General features: G+C 38.5%; 1 protein-coding gene across 1 annotated transcript; it reads right to left on the reverse strand.

Moving 5' to 3' along the window:
* Positions 1 to 400: 400 nt before the first annotated feature.
* ttc17 (tetratricopeptide repeat domain 17) lies at positions 401 to 24,703 on the reverse strand. The gene is made up of 25 exons (XM_053492734.1): positions 24,516 to 24,703; positions 23,893 to 23,982; positions 21,526 to 21,695; positions 21,313 to 21,424; positions 20,781 to 20,912; positions 20,579 to 20,688; positions 19,743 to 19,890; positions 19,500 to 19,639; positions 18,490 to 18,650; positions 18,182 to 18,294; positions 16,500 to 16,643; positions 16,232 to 16,347; positions 15,231 to 15,384; positions 14,378 to 14,449; positions 13,844 to 14,068; positions 11,448 to 11,634; positions 8,408 to 8,533; positions 8,066 to 8,310; positions 6,718 to 6,868; positions 6,510 to 6,630; positions 5,883 to 6,042; positions 5,712 to 5,795; positions 4,934 to 5,053; positions 2,313 to 2,456; positions 401 to 825 (listed from the first exon to the last, which is right to left on the reverse strand). Exons 1-25 carry the CDS (start codon positions 24,684 to 24,686, stop codon positions 694 to 696), a joined length of 3,528 nt encoding a protein of 1,175 aa, XP_053348709.1. The 5' UTR covers positions 24,687 to 24,703; the 3' UTR covers positions 401 to 693.
* Between the last annotated feature and the right edge of the window lie 2,515 nt (positions 24,704 to 27,218).

A 27,218-nucleotide genomic window follows, 5' to 3' on the forward strand; every position in this document is an offset into this window, starting at 1 on the left:
ATTCCTTGTACCCTTATGATCTAACACTAAACATAAAAAAAAAAAAAAAACTTGACCAATTACATTCATTATATTTAATGAATCAAAAGGTGCCCAATTAATTGCAGGGACTTGAATATTATTCGGTTTGCACAACATGCTGCAGTAATCTTCCATTTAGTCCTGGGCGTTAAGAAACTTTGCTCCGTCACCGTGTGAGAACATTTCAGAACCGCTTGTGAATCACAAAACTCTTCCTGCTGATGTTTATGCATCGAATGTCGTTCCTCCACGCTAAACGATTCTAATTATCTCTGACTCGAAATGTCATGGTGTAGGAATCATTATTCGACGTTCAGAAGTAGACTTGTGTCTAACAAACATGTGGATCACTTTCAAATTTTGTCAGTTTTTGTTAAAAAAAAAAAACAATACTGTGGAAACAACTTTACATAAACCCTGACACCATAAAATAAATATATTCCTTTTAAAAAAGGGATCTGTTGATTACAAGAACCCTTTCTTTAACATTGGAAAACAAGATTTTGATCAGATACTGCACTGTATAACTGAAGCCCTGGAAAATATTAGTTTGAAAAATAAACCCAGACAGTAAAGGACTGTCTATAGCTTCATGTATGTAAATGCATGTGTATGTATGTATTTGCCTTTGCCTGTGCATGTGCATATTTGTTTGTGTTTGTGCATGTCTTTCTATGGAGCTCGCCTGTCCCTCTTAGTCAGAAGGTAGCACTGGATGGTATGAAGACGGTCTTTGGCAGGTCCGAACTCTGGCTGGAGCTTTAAAGTGGATTCATACCAGTGCATGGCTTTCTCAAACTCCTCCTGTAAAAGCAGGAAAGAAAGCAGTACATTTGTGAGGAAGGTAAGAAACTTATTCTATCCATAGCTACACTGAAATCGTTTAATATACTGTAACTTTCTTATGATCACAAAATGGTTCTGCCCAGGGTGAAGTGTTTAATCTGTCAGAAACATAAGAGAAGACATATTTTTCTCCATCTCTGAGGTAAGGTTAGGCTTCCTGTCTTTTTTGATCTTCTTCATCTTCATTAAGATTGGTCACAAGAATTCAGTCTGATCTGTGATTGGTTAAATGTTTTACTAGTGAAATTCAAGAACATCAGTGCCTCTTCCTCAGTCAAAGCCCCAGGGAACTAAAGTCCAAAGTGCTAGTGGGAGAGAGTTCCTCCTGCAAAAGGTTACCGGTCAGAAATAGAAGCAAAAGTTCCCTTCCTCAACCTTGAAACATCACCCAATGTGGAGCAAACATCCTCAAAATGAATTTAATAGAATAAAGCTCTTGCAGACCTGATGGGAAAACCCAAAAAATTTGCCATTTCGTCAGAATGTCAGGGAGTTATTCTGTATAAGAATGCCACAACGTTTTGTCAGTTTCCCATTGACAAAAAGAAAAGAGATTTGTTATTATCAGCCTTCCAGCCGTGAGACGAGACTGATCCTGGTTAACGATGAGCCACTGTTTGTGTAGTGACCACTGCATTTCAGGAAGCATAATAATGAAATAAATGTTCAGTAGGTTTAACACAGTAAATGGTCAAAATACAGTATGTGATGTGTTACGTTTGATAATTTAGAGTAGATGCAGAAGGTTATTGAGCCTGGGGTGTCGTTATATATGTTTCTATTAGAGATGTTATGCTTTCCATGGTATACAGTTGTTCTCTGTGACCTCAGTCACTCATCAGACAGCACAGATAATCAGGTGAATAGAAAGACAGAATCTGACACATTTAATAACAAAATGTAAATGACGCTAATATCCTGCTAAAGCAATGTTTCCGTTTTTAACTAAAATGATAGTTCAACGTTAAATCTTACCTGATGAGAAAGATGTAAATATTACCAAATCATACATTTAGTAAAGAACCTCTTGAGCTTGATAAAAATCAGTAATGCCCACTGACTGAAGTTCCTTAACATACTGTACACTGTTATCTAGTCCCTCATCATGTGTTCAGAAAAATTTGTGAAAGTAAATTAAGCCAGGGGTTCATCATTATTTGCCCTGGCAGTTTTATCTGTGTTGGGCATGAGTGCCTGGCAAAAGGGTGCATGTTTTGACAGTGGATCACATGACCGGATCAAGTGTTTACATGGCTAATATTTACCTGTTGAATGGATTATCAGAAGGTTTGCACCACCCTTCTTATCCTGATTGAAAATTAATTCAGATAAGGTCAGACTGTTCTGGCTTAAGTGTTTGGGTGATGCATTTTAATTCTGATTGGGCTGGTATTTAGATTATTACTGAAATGTTAGTGTCCATGACAGTCAAGCACAAAACTCACCATTGCTATGTAGACGTTTGCAAGTGTAAAATGGTTCACGACGAAATGTGGAGCGATCTCTACGGCCATGCGGGCCACAGTAAGTGCGTCCTCCCACAGACGGGCGTTCTGGAAGATGTTAGCCAGACTGATCAGGGGAACGTCCTGCAGAACAAAAGACATCATCAGGTGATAATTAAAATGCATATCTGGACAGTGAAAGACGCATCAGTCAGGTGTAATTTCTTGGGCGACTTTTTAGACAAACAATTCAACAATCTAGATTTTAATACTTCCAAGATGTTCTATATAAAATATAGCTGTTGCATATTGCTCATGGTCAAGTACACCACTTAATTTGGGGAAAAACAAAACAAAACAAAAAAACACTGATCTATCTGTAGCGTAATGTGTAAAATTGTTAATTACACTAACTGCATGTGAAAGTAGGTCGATCCCCCATACCAAGGAGAGAGCAACTATTACCAAAAACTATTCATTCAAAAGCAGTTCCTAACAAGGCTGAATCCCAAATCCCTCTGTGACACCTAATTAAGATCACTACTTGGTGTGTGTGAACAAGTGATTGTTCACCCTACATTGTGCACTAGCTTTCCATTTAATGCTATTTGTGATTTAAAAAAATGAAATCCAGAAGTTAACGTAGCCAATATTCTAAATCGAAATAAGTAGAAATAAGGATTGGTTTTATAATTTAGAAATATCAGATCCAGCACAAAGACACTCATTCTAGTGTGATATTGTTTAATTATAAAACCATAGGCTTGATAAAAAAATATGATTGGCTGAGCCACATTTTAAGGAATCATAGAATCCTCCATACACAACCGGCTAAACTGAACACCCAGATTTTAAACCAATTACACTTAGAACTCACCTAAACCTTTTTCATTAAGAATATTAGTAAAAAAATCAACTATTTACTGAACCATGGATATTATTACATTGCTTTTATCACATTATAAAAGCAATAAAAGCTTATTACTTAATTTTGCACACAAACTGCAATTTTTACATCCATTACCCAAAAACACACATACAGAGATATAATCTGTACCCTAGGTGAGTTTGTGCATCTAAAAACAAATGCTGTAATAATGATTTTTAAAAAGTACAGATTGATAATATTTTGAACACGTTATAGGTTTTACAGGTCTATTGGTTGTAACAGGTGTTTTTTTTATTATTTTGCCACTAGGTGGCGTAGATGTTTTTTTTTAAGGCTGTCAGTGCATCCATCCCAGATTCCTGTACATGGTCAAGATAATATTTTAAACGGTTACTTGTGGGATACAAAATAGTGACGGGTATGGCCGGACTAGGCAGTGAAGACGTCTAGACACATGTAAACACTACACTTTTAAGATATTGTACTGTAACAGCCCTAATGCAAACTTACGCTTACACAGTGATTTATATGAAGAGTCCTGCCTAACTACAAGTGTCTGCCAAAGTTTTCATCAAATCGTATTGGTGACAAAACGTCACAACTGCCTCATTCATCAAGCTGGACTTTAATGAATGTGTGCATAAATAATTAGTACGATCATCCGCACGGGAACTTTAATATTCATGAAAATCCCAAAAATTTAGAAAGAAGTTAAGTCATTACACCTACGCAAATGTATATATGAGAACAGGAACTAATGTAAACCTTGTCGTGATTGATGGATTACTGCACTTTTATAGATGGAAAAAAATGGCAATTTTAAATTGCTGTTTTTAGCAGACACTCTTATCCAGAGAGACAGACAGACATGCTTTAGAGTCTCTATCTAAACTCCACCCTCACACTAGGTCAGGGACTAGGATTGCCATAAAGAACATTATTTAGGTTTTTTTTCCTTTCCATTTTATATTATTGCCATTCATAAAAAAAATAAAGAAAGAATAAGAAAACAAATCCAAAAAATTAGATGAAATGTATGAATAAAAACTTAATCATACATTCAATTATGATAAAAGAAAAAGTGCAACAGAATTGGAGGACAGACTTTAAAACTGAAAAAAGTTACTGATCACTTTTATGTATTTTTAATGTATTCTTTACTGGCTTAGGTAATCTTTATATTTTAAGTTTTATGGCGTTTATCATTAACATACACACAGATGCAAAGATAATCAGCTTGTCTTCTGTTACATATGATTTACACAAACATTTACACATGACTTTATTAAAAGATTAATAAATAAGGCCCACTGTTTATATGCCACTGATATCTAGAAAAATTGTCTTAGTAATGCATGTTTTAGACATTCTTTTGCGGAGCAGTACATGTATAGCAACGCTGACTACAAAAAACGATATATACGTTTGCATTTGACAAAGATTAAGAATTATAATAGATTATTGATAAGAACCACAATACACATTAAATAGACACCCAGGTATCATAATATCTTATGGGTTGGTCCTTGGTGATTACCTTCCCTACTAATATCCATCCATATATTATAAAAAAGAGAACACCTCGGACCGTAAAGAGCTTCTAGCCATTATCCAGCTCATCAGCTCTTAAGCCATAACTGTAATAAGAAGAGTGTCCTGCTGACACAAAAAAAAAACCAAAAAAAAAAACCCTGTTAACTAGTTTGTTTGTCAGTAATTAGATCACAGGTACCTTCATGTGGTGAGGAGCGGAGTTTAGAGCCTGACGCAGGCAGTCTATGGCCTTCTTCCCCTGACCCTTTACTCTCCAGTACAGTGCTGCCATGCTGGACAGAACCCATGACGTCTGGTTCTATAATGAATAACGTCAAAGCCGACATAAAAAATAAACACCCATTAGTAAAGTCCATCAAAGATAAAGCCGTAGACAAGATGAGAATTTATAATAGATAGATTTTGTGTACTTTAGCAAAAATATATTAAAATAAAATATAAACGTTCAGAATTGAGAGAATACAAATCAGTAGCCGGAAGGCCTCAGACAACCAGATCACATGTCTGAACCAAAAGTGTTTTAGCTTTTGTGGACCAGCAGGTTAAGTTGCTGCTCATATAGCAGTCATCATTATTATACTGTATATTCTGTCCAACAATAAAAATGAGAAATCTAAACTACGATCACAAATTATGATGCTATTTAAACACAATTAATATTTTTATACGAAATATATATTTTTCAGAAGTAGGTAAGAACTATACCTACACTGTTATGCATTCTTCCTGGGCTTTTTAATTAGCCATACAGTATTATATTACATTACCCACCAATTTTACCCTCATTAATCAAATATCTGAACAATTAACACATACAGATAAGCAGTGCACTGATGTTTCCTCTTGCCTTGTGGGCAATGTTTCACATTAATGATTATGTAATCCAAAACAAACACATGGTTCAGTTTATATTCTGAGAAAGGTCAATTCTGACACCGTCCCCAGCCCAGTCGTACCTTTTCCAAGACTTTGGCCAAACGGGTTCCCACTTGCTCGAAGGACTGCGGCAAAAACTTATCCTTTCCCAAATTCTGCAGCACCTGAGACAAAATACACAGTGATGTCAGTGAGATAGACTGCTAGTAACAGACCACGTGCATTAGCCTAAATGTCAAACACAAACACACCTCTTTAAGCTGACTCTCCCCAGTATAGTGGATGCTGCCACGGTTGGCCACTCCCCCCAGATGGTCTAGTGTGTGCATGCTGGCAGGCAGATTAGCATTGCACACCGGTTCTGCAGCGGGCTCCTGCAGTGGAGTGGCAAAGTCTATATGCTCTGTGATGCTGCACAGGGAACACAGAGCAAATGAAAAAAGAGAGATAATAAGCAAAAAGCATATGCACAACATATGACAAAAAAAAAAAAAAAAAAAAAACACACATGCCCTTACACACCTTATGAGCCGGTTTACCTGACAGCATGGAGGCAATCGTACACTACAGTGTTCTGACCAACTGGGAGGGTGTTACTTACACACAATCTGTTAACTCTTGGGTTTGCCCCAAACTGCATGCTATCCTAGTAAGCAAGCAATGGTGTATAACTAACATTTATAAAATTGTTTGGCATGGGAGGTACAACGCATGGAGCAGAGGTGGGGTCTCGTGGCTACTGGTTTTAGCTGTCACATAACAGACTCATCTAACTGAAACAAAACACTAAAAGGTGCCTTGAACTAAGACTAAAGTGCTCCTTTGAAAACATCCTAAAAGATATAAATGTGTGCACTAAATTCAATAAATAAGCATACTCGATATTTTTGGCAGACACGGCCAGCCAGGTGCTCGCCACAGTAGTGAGGTCTACCCGCCGTGTGCGCTGACACTCCTCTGGTCCTGGCCAGCCCAGATTGCTGTAGTCCTTCCACCTTCCTGCAAAACACACACACCTGTCCCGAAACTGTGTATACACTGCAACACCGCACATGGAAGAAAGCAGTCGATTCATATGGCACTTACCTGAAGGTCCAGGTGAAGGGAGGGTGGGGCCGCTGATCTCCAGGATGGACTGTGGCACTGACGAGTCACTCTGAGAGGAATCCTCCTCACCTGCCCAGCTCTCAGAAACCTCTGCCTTGGGCTTTCGCATGCGCTTCACCTGAAATGTGATCTGCAAACCCCAAACAAGGAACATAAAAAAATTGCTCTAAATGAACAATCTGTGTTTATTATAGCTGTTTATATCAACCACCAGGAACATGTCCACAGGAAGGAGTTTTTTACTTTATATATATATATATATATATATATATATATATATATATATATATACACACACATACATACATACATACACTACCGTTCTTTGCTTTTGTTTAGTTATTTATTTTCTACATTCTACAACAATACTGGGGATTTCAAAACATATGGAATTAGTTAATTACGCAACAACAACAAAAACAAGTTAGTTATTTTAAGACACAGAGGTCAGCCTTTCTGTAATAGTTCTTGCAAGAACAGTATTGTCAAGTGCATTTGCAAAATCCGACAAGCACCATAATGAAACTGGCTCTCATGAAGGCCATCCCAGGAGGGCGAGACCAAAACCTACCTCTGCTGCAGACGAGAAGTTCATTTAGAGTTATCAGCCTGAAAAATGACTAATTAACAGCACCTTAGATTAGAGGCGTTATGAAGTCATTAGAGCATAAGTAGCAGATACATCTCACCATTAACTGTTCAAAGGAGATTAATGCATTTTTTGGATGCTTTCAGCATTCCTTTACAGTGTAGAAATTAATAAAAATCAGAAACGATCATGGAGTTAGAAAGTGACCCAAACTTTTGAACGGTAGCGTGTATATATATATATATTAAAAAAATTCTGTCCACACGATCTACGTGATACCGACATCTTTGTCCACATGAAACCGCAAAACCTCCTGTTCAGTGCTGTCAGGAGCGTGCCTAATCAACAGGTGGCCAATCAGAAGCCTAGACTTACTTCATTACCGGTTCCGCCATGCAGAAGTCCGACCAGGTCTTGTCTTAAACCGCAGTCGCTTTCTGCGGGGTCTGTGTTTTCGGAGTTTAGTATGTAGCCGCGGTAAGCTTCGTAGTACATTTAGGCACCTATGTTCATTAACGTAATATGCAAGTATCTGCACGTGTATGTGCACGCATGTAAAACGTCTAGTAACCAGCGTTAACGGTCAGTCAATTTCGCTTCCCCTGTCCAGACAACACTTCGGAAGAAGCATTTCAAAAGCTTGATTCTTAACAATGTGGATAAAAGACAAAAAGGCAGAGAAAAATACCCAGCTAGGTGTGGGTATTTAAAAAAAAAAATTGACAATCATATGTTTACCCATTCTGCTCCATCATCATCCTCGCAGTTCCCGAAACAGGCTCCATCACTGCTGGCCCCCATCACCCTGTCGTTTTTCAGGACACGGATCCCTCGTAGGTCTCCACGCTTCCCGCTTACATCCAACGCTCCCATCAGCTCCTCATGCAACTGCCACTGCTCTTCTCCTTCCAGCCCTCCTTTCTTATCTTCACCTCGCTCCTGCTGGCCCACCTCTCCTGAGCCATTACTGTCCACTACTACTTCTACAGAAGCCAGAGGGGAGCAAAAGACACAAATTTGAGTCAGATAGAAAGAGAATGATATTGTTATGCACAACAACAGCTCCAAACAAGTTCTTACTCTCAAACATGATCGAGTCCTTTAAAGCAGGTTCAGGCATGGCGTCTGGGTTTCCTGTTTCTTGCCTTTCCTCAGACTCCCAGTCCTCCACTTCAATGTCATCTACTCTCTCGCAACCTGAACCATCTGTACACCAAACACACAGCACACTCGGTCACCAACTTCCTTACTGTAGTTTCCCTGATTTTATATTCAGGGAAGTAGTAATATTTATTAATTGAAATGTCTGGTACAATATACAGTATAAGGAAAAGGATATGAAATTTGATTTCAAAACTATGATTTTGGAAATCAGTTGTTGGATATTATCTTACACCAGGAAATGAGAAGAGTTTAGTAACTTCTTAAAAGTCAGTGATTAGTACCTCGATGTTCAGATTTGTGAAAACAGCTGTAGGATTGACAATAAACATTTCTCACCTGTTATGGTCAGTTTGTCTTTAGTAAACAAACGAATGTAATTATTTGAAGGAATGAAACAACTCTTGAAACTCTTTCACATGCCATTAAAGTGAGCTTTGAGTTTACTACACCGTTGTGTCTAATTTCACTTTGGCTGCACTTGGTTGGACTACAAGCTAATCAAACCAAAGCATGCAAATGATTTTCTAAATGTATCTAAATTAATGTTAAAATCATCCTCTTAGTGCTGTTGACAAGGGAGTGTTGAAAATGCAAATGCACTCAGGTCCACAGCCGTATATTAATACCTGAACCAATATCACTGCATGTGTCTCCCCAATTTTAAGTGGAACATACATACATATACATATATATATATATACAGTGGTGTGAAAAACTATTTGCCCCCTTCCTGATTTCTTATTCTTTTGCATGTTTGTCACACTTAAATGTTTCTGATCATCAAACACATTTAACTATTAGTCAAAGATAACACAAGTAAACACAAAATGCAGTTTTTAAATGATGGTTTTTATTATTTAGGGAGAAAAAAAATCCAAACTTACATGGCCCTGTGTGAAAAAGTAATTGCCCCCTGAACCTAATAACTGTTTGTGCCACCCTTAGCAGCAATAACTGCAATCAAGTGTTTGCGATAACTTGCAACGAGTCTTTTACAGAGCTCTGGAGGAATTTTGGCCCACTTATCTTTGCAGAATTGTTGTAATTCAGCTTTATTTGAGAGTTTTCTAGCATGAACCGCCTTTTTAAGGTCATGCCACAACATCTCAATAGGATTCAGGTCAGGACTTTGACTAGGCCACTCCAAAGTCTTCATTTTGTTTTTCTTCAGCCATTCAGAGGTGGATTTGCTGGTGTGTTTTGGGTCATTGTCCTGCTGCAGCACCCAAGATCGCTTCAACTTGAGTTGACGAACAGATGGCCGGACATTCTCCTTCAGGATTTTTTGGTAGACAGTAGAATTCATGGTTCCATCTATCACAGCAAGCCTTCCAGGTCCTGAAGCAGCAAAACAACCCCAGACCATCACACTACCACCCCCATATTTTACTGTTGGTATGGTGTTCTTTTTCTGAAATGCTGTGTTACTTTTACGCCAGATGTAACGGGACACGCACCTTCCAAAAAATTAAACTTTTGTCTCGTCGGTCCACAAGGTATTTTCCCAAAAGTCTTGGCAATCATTGAGATGTTTTTTAGCAAAATTGAGACGAGCCTTAATGTTCTTTTTGCTTAAGTGGTTTGCGCCTTGGAAATCTGCCATGCAGGCCGTTTTTGCCCAGTCTCTTTCTTTTGGTGGAGTCGTGAACACTGACCTTAATTGAGGCAAGTGAGGCCTGCAGTTCTTTAGTTGTTGTCCTGGGGTCTTTTGTGGCCTCTCGGATGAGTTGTCTCTGCGCTCTTGGGGTAATTTTGGTCGGCTGGCCACTCCTGGGAAGGTTCACCACTGTTCCATGTTTTTGCCATTTTTGGATGATGGCTCTCACTGTGGTTCGCTGGAGTCCCAAGGCTTTGGAAATGGCTTTATAACCTTTACCAGCCTGATAGATCTCAATTACTTTTGTTCTCATTTTTTTCTGAATTTCTTTGGATCTTGGCATAATGTCTAGCTTTTGAGGTGCTTTTGGTCTACTTCTCTGTGTCAGGTAGCTCCTATTTAAGTGATTTTTTGATTGAAACAGGTGTGGCAGTAATCAGGCCTGGGGGTGACTACAGAAATTGAACTTTTAACTGTGATAAACCACAGTTAAGTTATTTTTTAACAAGGGGGGGCAATTACTTTTTCACACAGGGCCATGTAGATTTGGAGTTTTTTTTCTCCCTTAATAACATAATCTTCATTTAAAAACTGCATTTTGTGTTCAATTATGTTATCTTTGACTAATAGTTAACGGTTTTTGATGAGCAGAAACATTTAAGTGTGACAAACATGCAAAAGAATAAGAAATCAGGAAGGGGGCAAATAGTTTTTCACACCACTGTATATATATATATATATATATATATATATATATATATATATATAATTTTTTTTGCAGAGTCTCTAAACAAAGTATGACTTATTTTCAGCCTGTTGAATTATTGAGTGCAAGATCTCTAGTCTTCAAAGCCCTTCGGCTTGATGGGAAACTGTGTCAGGGGGGGAAGAGTGCTGAACTACAGGGGAAGCAGAGAGGAAAGAAAAAAAAAAAGAAAAAGAAGGAGTGGGAGGTGGAAGAGAAGGCAAACCCAGAATAGAAAATGCAGTGGAGAGAGAGAACTAAAAACAGATGAGAGATTACAGTGACTGAGCTATTAAAAGATCTCGACCCACAACACAACTAAGGGTGAAACTCAAGGGATTGGAGCAAAGAGCCTGCAAGACAGGGAAAGGAGGCTGGTGCAATATGGTAGAAGTCTGGGGTAAACTTAAAAGGTTAATATAAACTTCACCTTATCATGGTAAAAAAATGTGTAAAACCTAAACACTATTTTAATAAGTTTATTAACAATACTGCAAATTTAATGATAGATGTTTCATTATCACAGATGTTTCTACTGACTAAATAATCAAATTACCCCTATTTTTGAACAATTCCTTCAGACAATTGGAACGACTGCTCATGGCACAACTCACGTGGACAGGGATGGTGCTGGAGCTTGTAAAGGAAAGGGTAGAACTGCAGGCAGCGCAGCAGAGGCAAGCTGGCACGGCACTGGACGCAGCTGCCACTCAGGGACAGGGCATGCCGGAACTGGGTCAATGCACCAGTCAGGTTCCCCCGAGAGAGCTGTACGCTCACCATGCTCAGCAGCGTGTGAGGCTTAATGAGATGAGTGAACAGGAAAGGCATTTAAAAAAAAAAAAAAAAAAGCAGTAAACTATCTTTACCAAACAGTAATAAAAGTTATAGAATAACAATGGTGTTAAAAAATAAATAAATAAAAATTTATGTGCATGCAACTGACAGTTTGTAAAAACCCTTCAGACATCACTGTGAGATGATTATTTTGTTTCTCTGCTAAAAATATACATTGACTGTAAGAACAAAATGAGGCAGGTGCATAAATTTGGGCACCACAAACAAAGAAATGAACTCAATATTTAGTAGATCCTCCTTTTGCAGGAATAACAGCCTTTAAACGCTTCCTATAGCTTCCAGTAAGCGTTTGAATTATGGTTGAAGGTATTTTGGACCATTCCTCTTTACAAAACATCTCTAGTTCATTCAGGTTTGATGGCTTCTGAGCATGGACAGCTCTCTTTAACTCACACCACAGATTTTCAATTATATTCAGGTCCGGGAACTGAAATGGCCAGAACATTGTACTTGTTCCTCTGCATGGATGTCTCATTAGATTTTGAGCAGTGTATAGGGTCGTTGTCTTGTTAAAAGGTCCAGCCCCGGCACAGCTTCAGCTTTGTCACTGATCCCTGGACATTGGTCTCCAGAATCTGCTGATATTGAGTGGAATCCATGCGTACCTCAAAGTCCTTGAACTGGCCACACAGCCCCACAGTAGATGGAACCACCACCATATTTTACTGTAGGTAGCAGGTGTTTTTCTTGGAATGTTGTCTTCTTTTTCCTCAATGCATAACGCACCTTGTTATGCCCAAATAACTCAATTTTAGTTTCATCAGTCCACAGCACCTTATTCCAAAATGAAGCTGGCTTGTCCAAATGTGCTTGAGTATACCTCAAGCAGCTCTGTTTGTGCTGTGGGCGGAGAAAAGGCTTCCTCTGCATCACTCTCGCATACAGCATCTCCTTGTGTAAAGTGCGCCGAATAGTTGAACGATGCAGAATGACTCCGTTTGCAGCAAGATGATGTTGTAGGTTTGGTGCGTCACTTCTGTTTATCCAAGATTTTTCTTGGTCTGCCACTTCGAGCATTAACTTGAAATGTGCCTGTGGTCTTCCATCCCCTTCTTATGTCCCTAACTGTGGAAACAGACAGCTAAAATCCCTGAGACAGCTTTCGGTATCCTTCCCCTAAACCTTGATGGTGAACAATCTTTGTTTTCAGGTCATTTGAGAGTTGTTTTGAGACCACCCATGTTGCTACTTTTCAGAGAATATTTAAAGAGGTGGGAATCTTACAATTGCTCCCCTTAAAAACTCTCTCATAATTGGATTCACCTGTGTATGGAGGTCTGGGGTCACTGAGCATACCAAGCAATTTGAGTTCCAATAATTAGTTCTAAAGGTTTTGGAATTAATAAAATGACAACAGTGCCCAAATGTATGCACCTGCCTAATTTTGTTTAAACAATTTTCGCACACTTTCTGTAAATCCTATAAACTTTATTTCACTTCTCAAATATCACTGTGTGTATCCCCTATAAGATATATTTAACTGATTTTTTTTATCGCAACAAACAAAGATTTATACAGGAAAATCATGAAGATTAACAAGGCTGCCCAAACTTATGCATCCCACTGTAGATATTTGTTTTATGTACAGGTATTTACCGACTTACAAATGAGTTCTGTTCATAAGTCTGATTTGTTCTTAAGTCTGACAAAGTGAGTCTTATACACCTTTGGCACGAATATACAAAGTAAATCATACCAATCCGCTTGACTAAGTCTGTGCCTTTTACCCACACTGCCATCATATGGCCAAAAACCATAAGCTCACCTAAGGAAATGAATCTCAGACAACAGACTGGACATTACCCTTTTTATACTTTCAATTACACACTAAAAACATTGTACCTGTATATAATTGTAAATATTGGTATTTGGTGCACTGCAGTGTCTATTCGTTTTTGTACAAGACATGCAACTACTTCCATGATTGAACCAAAAGTAGAAAAAATGATCTGTTTGTGTCAGCAGAAGTTTCGTAACTCGAAACATTGTAACTCGGGCACTACTTGTATAGATAGATATTTGATAATCTTTTTCACTAAGCATGAATAAACATATTTTTTATGTGTAAAGAGCCATATACTAAGCAGAAATGCTGTGATTGATGGTCATGAATGTTGGTTAGATCCTAAGGGAAGTGATATGTCTGGTGTACCTCTGAGTTATTGATCTCCATGGCCTGCTGCAGGAGCTCCTGGGCTTCGTGGTGCAGGCCATAGTGGAGTAGAAGGTTGGCCGTGTTAACTAGTGGCACGTTTTTGTGCTGAGGTGGAGCTGAGTGCAGGGCCTGGCGCAGACACTGCAGAGCTCGGGTCCCGTTTCCCTGAGCTCTCCAAAAGAGCCCAGCCTCGTTCTGAACCAGCCACCGAGGTACATTCATCTACACGCGCGCGCGCACACACGCACACACGCACACACACACACACACACACACACACACACACACACACACACAGAGAGGAGGAAACAAGCTTCAAACCCGACTCAAACTATTGGACAAAGTCTTGCATTCATCCTGATTCAGCTGATCTTTAAATAGTTTGCCTGTATTTATTTTTTGAAGCGTTTCTTTTCTAGAGCAGAAATTTGCTGTCCAGTCAGTATTTTTCCTAACACCTGCTAATGTGGAACAAAAATGAGGTCATGACAGCACATTTTATCATCATTACAAGCAGTTGTTCATTCTTACCTTTTCCAAAGTACTTGCTATCATTGCACCCGTTTGTTCCATAGTCCAACCGTCACTACGCTTCAGCAGTTCCTACAAATCAACAAGCACACGCAAACAAACAAAAACACTTGTATTAATTTAATGTTGATTTAATCGCATGTGAAACCTCACTCGTAAAGCACATATCTGTGCTGCGGTGTATGTAAATATAACAGCATGGCTGAGGATATATAATTATTCCACAGAAAAGATTAAATGCATATAGTTATCCTAAAAAAAAATTATCTTACATAAAATTTGCATCTACAGTATGTGCATACTTTTATGCAGCGCTTTGCAACACTAAACAGGATTCGTGGTATTTAATTTATTTATGTACCTTATTAAAACATAAATGAAAATCAGAAGGAACTCCTTCTTTAGACAGAATTTATTTTACACCTGGAGCTGGCATAACTCCATGGGTGTTTTTTTTTTTTTCAGGTGATAATCTGTTCTGAACAATTCTTCCCACCATGCTTCAGTTGTTTATAAAATTTAACCCTGCCTTAAAAGTATCTTGTGCAAAGGAAAAAGCTTAATTCTCAGTGCATACAGTATCTCTGTACAGAGTTTTTCTACATTAATTAAATCTGAAAAGATAAAAACAACAAATACGATAACTGGCTTTGAATAATTCTTCTGCAAATGGGTTACTCTTGTCCTCTGCTCCTAATTGACCTATTTTTGACATTTTTTTGACCCGGTTTTGATGTACGATTTCAGCCTCCACTTTCTTAAATTGATTGAGATGTTTTATACCTAAAACAGTAGTTTTTCATCAGATAAGTTTTAGGCATGTGAGTAAATAAAGAAGAAAGACCAAACAAACCTGAGTAGCATACAGGTCAGGCCGTTGTTTCCCCAGCAAGGCCCAGGCTACAGAGGTCAGAGGGTCACCAGGTAAGGGTTGAGCTTTTAAACTGCAGTCAGGGGTCTCGACAGAGACTGGAGGACTTCTGTTCATATACAGGCTACTTTTTCCCCTGAACAGAGCAGTTGCAGAAAGCATGAGAATGAGCTTCTTGGGTCATGTTTCAAAATGCAAAATTCTCAATATTAAAACTAGAAAAGCGAACATGCAGTTCATGATTTAGGATTACAGAATAAAAGTGATATAGTTTTTATTTTTCTCGCAACAGAACTGGTTATACAGTACACCATCAGACTATGTTTTGTGCATTTTGCTTTGCAACTTATATCAAGACTACTAGTCAAAAACCTGGACACACCTTCTAATGCAATTTTTTGTTGTTGTTGTTTAGTGATTGTTTTTTTACATTCTAAAACAATACAGGAGATTTCCAAACTATAAAATAACATGGAATTATGCAATTATGCAACAACAACGAGTTTTTATTTTAAGACAGGAAGGTCAGACTTTCTGGATTAGTTATTACAAGTACATTTTCAAAACCCATCAAGCACCATGATGAAACTGGCTCTCATGGAAAGCATCCCAGGAAACCAAGACCAAAACTTACTGTACATGCTGCAGAGGAGAAGTTCATTTAGCGTTACCAGCTCCAAAAATCACAAATTAACAAACAACACCTCAGATTAGAGCCGTTATGAAGGCTTTACAGAGCAGAAGAATGCGGTGATATCTTAATATCAATTGTTCGAAGGAGATTATTGCAGATGTTGGACGCCTTCGCCATTGTTTAAATAAAAAATAAAAAAATCACGCAAGACAATGTTATTAGAAGGTGTGTTTAAACTTTTAACTGGTAGTGTGGGTGTGTGTTACAATTGGTCACTTATTCCAGGTTAAGTGTGGGCAGTAATACTGGTCTGCTGAACCACGAGTGCGAGTGCATTTGTCAGTCTCACCTGAGGCCGTGGCTCTCTGGGGGAAGAAAGAAGGTGGGCAGCAGGTCAGCAGAGGGAACGGAGGGAAACCGCTGAGCACACTCTGAACTTCTTGGCCACAGCATACTATGGGTTTCCTATTTAAGATTAAAGAAAAAACTTTAGCTAAAACCTACATTAACAATACTAATAAAAGAAACTTCACCCACACATGTTCAGACTCGACTCAACAGTATAACACAGAACAGTAAGACAGAACAAGATGTAAAGCAAAAGACAAAAACCTTACAGCATTAGAGGACTCCTTGAACCAGTGTGCTGCTAGGACGTCTCCTCCAGACACAGTGAAGTATGGCTGTGGGCTTCGGCTCTCGTTCGTGCTCGGCTCGGACACCAATGCCACGCTGCTGGCTACGGACACCTCCTCACCAAACTGCAAGAATACACAAAATAAACACATGATTATTCAACCATCCAACATGTTTGAAATGTTTTAAACAGTTAATCTGACAGGATTTGTTCCCGTTATATACAACTAGCGGAGGAACCCTTTGTTGACGGGAAAAGTGTGTATAGAAATAGTTCAAAGGTTAAAGCTAAAAAAAGGCTGATCAGTTTTAATGTATTAGTTATATTATTATTTCAGGTTGAAGCCCACAAACAAACTGCTTGTTTGTTTGGACAGCAGAACTCTCTGCCTAACTTATTAATACAAAGACATAAAAGTTTGTAGGGCGGAGTATCTTATGCCTTGTTTACACAAAGTTGTTCTTCTTTCGTCGTCAGCCAAATACACTTCCTGTTTAGTAATCGGAGACTGAATCACAGAGGGAAATGAGAAATTGAAAAAAGTAGATCGGACAAAGATTAAGCTTTGTCTTAAAAATACGAAATTTACGCGGTGAAAATATTAAATATTAAATAATCCCAGTGAAAATATTCAGTTTAGCTATCTGGATTAACATCTATTGGTGCAGGTTTTTGTTTTCATTGAGCAACTATCTTATTAGTAGCATTAGTAGCACTGTTCATAACAGTTACACAGACACAAAGACACATCGGCAAGATTTTCTGAGACCGGTTTTGGGTCTTCAATACTAATACAGACAGTGAAGGCTAACTTCAGCTAAGAATCAGTGTCTATTCAAAGAATGCTGTTAGACTTGGCAACCACCTGGTATTAAATAAACGGTGGAATTTAAACTATGGAAAATCAGTTAGACACTATAACCATGCCAGGGTCAAAGTCACTGAGATCACACAGCCCTTCTGATGTTTTCTATAAACACCACCTATAGCTTGACATCAGCGTCTGCATAATTTTGTGTGCTGCTGCCACATGATTGGTGCACTGGACAAATCTGCAATGTGTATTCAGTACTGCACAATAGTCCTAGGCTTATGCAAATAACTGCGGTACAGCTAGGATGTCTTCCCCGCCAAAAAAATTCATATTATATATATATATATATATATATATATATATATATATATATTGTCAAAATGATGCTATAAAAAGCATTAAACAATCAGATTTTTTTCTGTACTGACTTAACAATGAGGTCATAAAATAAAGATGTATAACAAAAAAATTTTATGATTTTTGCACAGTATTGTAAATACAGCTTTGGACTGCTTCTTTTTAATGTATAAAAAACATTCATTCAATTATTCATTCATGTGTGCAGCAACGTTGTTTTTTTTTTGTTTGTTTGTTTTAACCCTAAATTTGCCTACCTGTAACACAAGCTAATTTTTTTTGTTCACATTAATCTGCATAGATTTTTGCACATCATTATACCTTAGGGTTAATCCGTTATTGTTTTATTTAAACTCCAAACACTTGATGAGCCAGGAATAAAAACATAAAAACACCACACGGAACAATGAACAAATCTCAATAGAGGTATGCTGCACATATTTGAGTACTGCTGTGCAAAATTAGCCAAAAATAGGTTTACTCAGTCCAACCTGAATGTAGTGGACATTCTCAAACAAATCCCCCCGATGATAGCGGACGGGTAAATCAAACGGACAGGACAGGCTGTACTGCTGCTGCCCCAGGTGACACATCTGGTGGTTACCTGATTAAAAATACGGAAACATAATCATCATTAGGTTGTCTGTCAAATAAGAGCACGGACACAAACAGATAACACCTGACACTCCTATGTAATCAAGCTCCTTACTGTTTACTAACGTGTAATATTGCTGATTGAAAACATTCATGTGGGTACATATATACATATCTGGACTCTGCCAATGGCAGTCTGTCTCACCAAGCTGTGCCTCTTTGGCCATCTGTGTCTCATGGATGATGTTGCGTAGAATCTGTTCTTCCTGGATCAGCTTGTGTTTGTCCAGCATGCTCTGCTGCCGCAGGTAATGATCGTGCTGCTTCTGGTACTCCTTTAACTCGTTCAGAGTGCGCTGAAGAGACCTGCAGAATGAAACGGACCACTTACACCAACTCCAGTACACGGGACAACGGAGTCTGCTTCTAATTTCCTCTTGGAAGTAGGAAAGTGTTCTCTGTTGACTGACCCAGCAATCCACTCAGATTTTTCCAGCAGTTTGAGGGAAACTTTGAAAATCTGGTCATTACTTCCAACAGTTGAATAACCTAACAGTTATACGAGTTAAACAGATACTTACAACACATATGAGTTAAAGGACATTAAAATTACATGAAGTAAAAAATATATTGTGAACAATAACAATTTTAACAATCTTTAAACCATCATTTCATTATCCACAATTTTTATATTATTTTACTGGTGCTCTTGTAAATAATTGAATTTACTTGAATGGTTGCCATGGTGACAAAATAATGGCATAACTAAATCCTAAATCATGCAAGACTAGCTCATAGTTGCAGAACAGCAATAATTTTGGTCTTGAAATACCAACATTTTGTTGTGCTGGCAAGTATCTTGTTATTCTGCCTTGGAAACATACACAGCTCATACGGATTAGGCCATAAGTTCCAAACACTGAACAATTACCTTGTGAGCCAAAAGTAAGAAAGTGCTTACTAGTACATTATGACAATAAAACAATCTTTTCTTGTACTGCTCATGTTGATTATTGTCGCATTTTCGTTAAAGTGAGAAGCTAAAAGTCACAGAGAATTAAACATTAGAGAATTAAACAAAGTATTATAATTAAATAAAGTATTATTTCTAAACAAACTTAGCAAGTAATTCACTCCTACCACATACTGTAGGATACCAAATTAAAATATAGATATATATATTTTTTCATTAATACATTCCTCCCTCTGTCTCACCGGTGCTGAGCCTCAAGCCGCTGCTCGAGCTTCTGCTGACACAGGACGGCGTGCTTCCTCCTCAGAGCTTGCTCGAAGCCTGGCTGCGCCTGTAGGGCCTGCTCGTAGCAGAGCACTGAGTGATTGTACTCCCCCAACATCTAATAAAGCCAAGGAGAGAATGAGAAAATATGTTCATAAACCGGCAATTCGAAGTGTTTACACGTGACCACCATAAAAGAGTTACTCGCATTTGGCACTTACGGCATAGATGTTGCCAAGTGTGTAGTGGCTAGTAAACAGATCAGTAGTCTGGTCCAGGGCTGCGTGAGCCAAGATGGCTGCATCTGCTGAGAAGTGAGCTCGGTGGAGGATATTCGCCAAGTTGACAAGGGCTACATCCTTGTGCTGCCTGAAAAAAAAAATTAATAAAAAAAAAAAATGTACATGATGCAAAGACATGCAAATTTAAGTCAAATGTTTAGCCGGTGTGTCACGGAAGGGCAAAAACAATCTGGTGTCTAGAGCCTGGTTTAACCTCACAACAGTTTAGGCTTGATTTTGCTGCTGCAGACAAAACCACGTATTGTATAAACAAACCTTGCAGAGTAGCAGCAACGACAGAATTTAAACTAAATGTGGGATTTAAAAGTAAGGCAGAGTGTTGACTTGTGGCGGCAGAGAGACGGTCTTATTAAAAGTTCTATAATGACGGGGCAAAGAGAGACATGGCAAAGAGAGAAATAGCTGATGAATTGCAGCTTCCTGTATTCTTATTACATAATACACACTTTGAAGAATTGGCATTCACTCCCTTTCCTCAGCCAGGAACAGCTCCAAACTCCTCTTCATCGCCTTATAAAGTGTCATTTCTGTTGCTGCTATTTATCTGAGAGTCTACGTACGTGAGCTCATTTCCTACACAAGCCCTGATCGTGATGATTTATGACATACAGGTCTATTGTTAGAGCAGCAGCATCATCATGATGACCCAGTACAGTGTATCAAGTGATAATATGTTGAATCATCCACTAAAACTGACCCGAGGTTTATGATTATTCGTGCTGTACATAATCCCAACAGTGGGATTCGTCTTGTACCTGGGAGAGTAATGCAGCGCGCGGATGACACAGTCCACGGCTTTCCTTGGCTCATTCTTCATACGCCAGTAGAAGGAGGCCAGATTGTAAAGCACCCAGGAGGAGGAATTCTGAGCATAAAAGAAACCAAAAATACGTATAGGCGAAAAAGAAAAAAATATATACAAAAATTGCTGCTTTATTTGTATTGTCTCATCCTCACCCTCAGGAGACCCTGGTGTATTCTGTGGCCAATCTCATCCATGCGATGACCCAGTTTATGAATTAAAGAATCGAAGATGGGATCATCCTTTGACAGCAAAGGTGACGTAAGGTTTATTTTCTCCTGCACACCCTGAAAGATAAACCGAAATGAGCAAATCAATAAAGGGCATGTATAGGGATTGTTAAAGGGAACACCCAGGACAGCGTGCATATTATTATTATTTTTTATTTCAATGTCATTACAAATGTATTATTAATGAATATCTGTACGCATCAACATTTTGCTCTACTCTCGGTTTGGTAAGTGGTTTCATATCACAATAACAACTGACTATGTTCTGAAAGGAAAGCAGTTGGAAATTAACTCTTTTTATCTTTACGTAAAAAAACTGGTGTAGCAGAGCTTCAATCTGCCTGACATTACACAGGCACTAACATTTCACAGAAACAATGAAAATATAGTGAGCACTGAAACAATCACTAAAAAACATGTTTTATTAAAGTAATGCTTAATTTATTTTTTTTATTACCCTTAAATGCTGGTATGCATGAATGCTGTAGGGGAGTTCTAGAACCTCTGCACAATCAGGCTTTTCCAGGTCTGAAGGTAAAGGTGACACGTAATCCACATAATCTTCAGGACTGCGGAGCAAAAGTGCGTGAAGCGAAATAAATGCATATTATATCACAGTGTCACAAACAAACCGCCAGACAGCATGAATTACACCTCAAAACTGCTTTACTTTATGCCTTTGCTCTCCAGGGATATAAACGTGCCATCGTAGAGGTCCAGATCCCCGAGAGGAACTTTAGCCGTGATGCAGTCTGCATCTTCTTTATAGTGACGTTGTTCTAATCCGGTGTCACGGTCTTCGTTCTCTTCTATGTGAATTTTTTGAGCAACTAGCTGTTTCTGTTAAAAGACACAAAACAATGTGTGAGAGTGTATTTTTAATCAACATGAAATGACTTGCAGTGACCTCAGAGTTAGAAGGTTCAACAGTGCATTTAGGTCCAAATAAGTCAACCATCTCAGATCATCCCTCAGCCAGAGAAAGTGTTATTCTCTACTTGTAGTTGTAGATATTCTACACATGCACCTTAAACATACAAGTGGCATTCGCATCAAAATGGGCCTTGTCAATTACATTTACAGAAAATACATTTACACCACAGTACAGTGATGAGACGCTTATCCGCAGTAAAGCATCAGAATGCTGCAAACATTTTAAAGAAGGCCGTACCTTGATGGGATTCAGACACTAGTGAAAAGCTGGGATAAGTGCATTAGTGTAGCAGAGGATTATATAGCAATTAAATAAAGATAGCTTTTACTCTCATAATTGTGATCTGTTATTTTGCACAGTCCTGGCTTGACATCCTCATAAAAATTAAATGCACAAAACAGTACAGGTCAGCTGTACTCACTGGTCTTACAATATAGAAACATTTTGTGGGATTTCCAGAACAGTCACAAAACACTATAATCAAGTATTTAATCTTACATCTCAAACAGTATTTAATCTTACATCTTGATCTAGGGGGTCTGTCCCTGAGTCTCCGTCCACTAGGACATGCCTGATCCAAGCCCCTGAGCTGACTCCTCACAGAAGCAGCAGTTTTACTCCTAATCTGGAATACTAAGTACCTACACTAAAAGCTCATATGTTTGTGCGATATGTTCCTATGTGATCTTAAACTGTAAGAACTTCCAGTGACGTTTATACAGAGTAAACTATATTACCAAATGTACCATCTCATATTGCACAATAATTCTGCATTTCAACATGACGGTATGCTAGGATGACCTAACGCTGAAGCGTGCACCAAAAGAGCAGTCTTCTTTTTTTTTACCTCAGTGAAGTCGTCATGAAGGACGTCTTAGAATTTTGCTGAGATAAATTTGAAGAGACTGCAGTCGTTCATGTGAACATTCAAAGAGAAGAACGTCTAATCTGAGAAAATGTTCTACCTTAATGGTATCCAAGCATGAATGAAACAGTGGGCTAAATGCATTAGTGTGGCACGAGATTATAGAGACCAGGCATTACTAAATGGTCTGGACCCTGATGCCTTTCTGATAAATAAGAATAATCAATATACCAATCATTTTGCGCTTTTCCCCTCGAGGTGGGTGTGGCTATATGCATCACTCAACAGAGCAAATCAACGCAATAGTTTATCGTGTAGACAGTTTAAAAACCGTGTTGGTTACGGCAAATGTTCCAAAACTGTGGCATAAAAAATAAATAAATAAACAAAACAGTAATGTAAAGCGCCACTATGAAATAAAACATGAGTGAGGACGAGTAAAATACTTAAACTGAGAGTGCAGTATGACAGAGCAACCAAAGTCACTTCACATTTACAGCCCAGCAGCGTGCAAATAAAGATTCACGAAAGACTGAATAAAGATTGTTTGCTTGTATTATATCCCATACAAATACAAGGAAATATACAAGGCCATCAAAGTTGAAATTGCCCATATGTTTAACATAGTTACTGAAAATGTACAATCATTAATAAAATGCTGTGGAAATTTTCAATTGGTGTACAGACAATGACTGCATATACATACATATAAATCTGAAACCTGAAACAACCACGAAATTTGGACTTTGGCAAAGAAAAGAAAGTGTTATTGACTGGACCTTCCTAAATTTTAATTCAGTACCCCTAATTAAGAGAATAAAAGTAGTTTTTACTCTCATAACTGTGTTCTGTTATTTTGTGGCTCAGGGGTAGGTTTCTCGCCTGCCATGCGGAAGGCCCGGGTTAAATTTCCCCCGAATGCTTAAACCAGTACCGGACCCAATCCCCAAATTAAAACAAAAATGGGACAGTTGCATCAAAAAGGGTAAAAGCTGTGCCAAGTTGTGTGTGGATCGGATGATCAATTGTGGAGACCCTTTAACAGGTTCAGCTGAAAGACTAATAACAATGGTGTTCTGTTATTCCACACAATCAGACGTCCCGGTTTGACTAGTAAGAATTAAACATGCAAAATATTACAACGTTACACCTTTAACATTAAGCCATGTCGAGTTTTGGATCACAGGAGGGTGGAACCTTACAGCGCAACGGTCGGATATTTTGTGTCTGAACATCACCTCTAATTTCTTGAGGTAGTTGACGCGAGTCTCCTGCTGCATGAAAAGGACTAGATGATGTGGGTGTTTCAGGTTAAGCGGCGAATCCACCTGCAAGCAAATGAGCAAATGAGTCACGGCCAGAAAGGAGGAAGGGCGCAGTTACTTTACATACGAAGTCATTTTTAAAAAGCTGAAATCACTATCACAATGCAATCAGGTTTTAACTCAGGATTGAAGGTATCTAGTAAGCATGGTGAGGGGTCAGTGATGGCTCAAGTGATCAGATATGAGGATTACACCATGACCCAGCTAAACATCAGACATCTGATCAGCTAAAGGCTTGTGTAAACACTTTTCTAAGCTGTGAAAATACCTTACATTACTTGACCTCTGGGAAACCAAGAAGCATTTCTCAGTGCAGTGCAGCTGTCATCCAAAAGCTAACAGCTGCTTTAACATTACAACACAATTCACACACCCTCACGCTGTTTATAATAATAATAATAATAATAATAATAGCCTTCTTTAGGATTTATTAAACCTAACCTCGATACCAGCTATCTAACTCGCCACCTCATCCAAGTTAGATAAGGAACATGAAGCTAACGTTAGCTAAAAAACCAAACACAAACACTCCGGACCTGTTGTTGAATTTTCCCGTCCTCTGTAACGACCCAGTGAGTCGTAGCTCGTCCAGGCTCGACTAAAAGCATACAAATAAACACAAACATCCTGACTCGGACAGGCGATTTCCATAATACACGGGGACAGAGAGCGTTTCTGCCGAGGCTCTGTCGCTGGACTTCCGCCATTTTTCTTACTCGCTACCCGTTCCATTCCTTTCGGCGTCATTTCCCCCACCAGTATTCTGACAAACCCCGCCCCTTAATTCAACCGGTCCCTAAGCTTGCAACCTGACGAAATACGGGTGGGAAGAAAAAAAACTAAGAAAAAGCTTCCTAACAATATTAACTTCCGCAAATTCGTCTTTTTTGTCAAATTAAAAGTCCATAAAAATGTATTCTTTTAAATATAGAATATAAAAAAGGTGAACAGAAAATACAAGCATAAGTTAAAAATATATGAAATCTTTTCTATTTACATGGAATTAGACAGGCACAATGTGTGTATACATTCCAAAAATATATATTTACTTTTCCACATTTTGTTTCGGTACAACCACAAAGATAAACTTATTTTATTAGGATGTGATAAACCAACACAAAGTAGGCATCAAGGTGGCGTAGTGGTTAGCACTGTCAACTCTGGGTTTGATTCCTGCCTCTGTGTGCATGGAGTTTGTATGTAGGCCCAGTGAAGGGTAGCTTTCCTCTGGGTACTCTGGTGTTCTCCAACAGTCCAAAGACCTGTACTCACTCACTCACTCACTCACTCATCTTCTATACCGCTTTATCCTGTATTCAGGGTCACAGGCACCTGGAGCCTATCCCAGGAGGCTTAGGGCACTAGGCAGGGTACACCCTGGACAGGGTGCCAATCCATCGCAGGACACACACACATACACTCATTCACACACTCATTCACACACTATGGGCAATTTATCAACGCCAATTAGCCTACTCTGCATGTCTTTGGACTGTTGGAGGAAACCGGAGTACCCAGAGGATATCCACCAAGCACGGGGAGAACATGCAAACTCCATACACACAGAGATGGGAATCAAGCCTGGCTGGGAATCCAACCTGGACCCTGTAGATTCAAGGCGACAGTGCTAACCACTATACTACCGTGCCGCCTAAAGACATGCAGATTAGGCTAATTGCCGTTTCTAAATTGGCTGTATAGTGTGTGTGTGTGTGTGTGTGTGTGTGTGTGTGTGTGTGTGTAAACGTTGCCTGGAGGGTTTAACCACGGTCACAAAAATTTAAATAACTACAATGGTTACCATCATTGGTCTCCATGGTCCCTAGTTGGACTACATAGGTTCCTAGATAAATGGATGAAAACACACATACAGTGCATTGCTAAAATATTCATACCCCTTGAACTTTACCACATTTTCCCCCATTGACCCCCATTTCACATTACAGTCACAAAGTAAATGTATTTTATTGGGATTTTATGTGATAGACCAACACAAAGTGAAAATGAAAATGATATCTAAATTGTTATATCCGAGTTACTGTAACATTCCAGTCATCAAAAATGATTGGACAACCAAACCAAAAAATCTATAATTTTATTTAAAAGGTTCTTCCCGTGCTTGGTGGGTTTCCTCCGGGTACACCGGTTTACTCCGACAGTCCAAAGATATGCATGTTAGGCTAATTGGTGTTTCCAAATTGCCCATAGTGTGCGAATGTGTGTATGTGTATGTGTGTGCCCTGCGATGAATTGGCACCCTGTCCAGGGTGTACCCCACCTTGTGACCTAAGCCTCCTGGGATAGGCTCCAGGTCCCCATGACCCTGAATACAGGGTTAAGTGGTATAGAAGATGAGTGAGTTAGAGTAAATTTAAAAGGGAAAAAAAGAGAATTTATTTTTTTAGTCACTGGTGGCATTTACAGTATGTTGGCACCCACATGCAGTATGTATAATCAGTGTGGCTAAGAAAACTAAAAACTGCCCAGTATTTTAAAGTATATCAATCAAACACAAACATGCATACACAATATAAATTGCTGTCTCCCTGGAAGGCAAACAGAACCTAGAATGTATATAATATCAAATATATTTAATTAGCGTGGCTGGAAAACTTTGAATCATTTAAATAATACATCAAGCATGCTTAAATACAGATATAAAATGGGGATGTCTCAGTCTAATTTAATTTTATGAAAAAAAAATTTTAAATGAAAAGTTAATATTAAACATTTTTTCCCAAGTTAATATATAACAATTCTTATGTTAAGTAAAATGTTGCAGTTACACTATAATCTTATATGTGGTGGACCTTAACATATTCACATCTTCGCGGCCAGTACAGTGTCCTGTGTGGTAAAAGAAAATTGAAGTTTGCTTAGAATCACAGTAAATCTAAAAATTTTAAGATCGAACTGAGATTTTTATGTAACCATGATACTAACAATTGCAATACAAATCAAATACTTGAGCTTGTTTAAACAACAGGGCACATCTGGGCAACAAGAACACAGGTTAGTCATGTGTTCCAGTACTATTGATCACTTGAAAAATGGATGAGTTCAAATAAAAGCTGGCTTAGGACTTTCTAAGCTGATTAAAATAAATTACATATGAAAAAATAAAAGCTGAAATTCTGACCTATTATCCCTTATTTAAGTTTTAGCTGCTTTAGAAGAATTGCAATTCCTGTTCCAATCATTTTCCATTTGGGATTACATACACCTTTATTTATTTTTTC

Source organism: Clarias gariepinus, chromosome 3, assembly GCF_024256425.1.
Source record: "Clarias gariepinus isolate MV-2021 ecotype Netherlands chromosome 3, CGAR_prim_01v2, whole genome shotgun sequence".
In the NCBI taxonomy this organism is placed as follows: Eukaryota; Metazoa; Chordata; class Actinopteri; order Siluriformes; family Clariidae; genus Clarias; species Clarias gariepinus.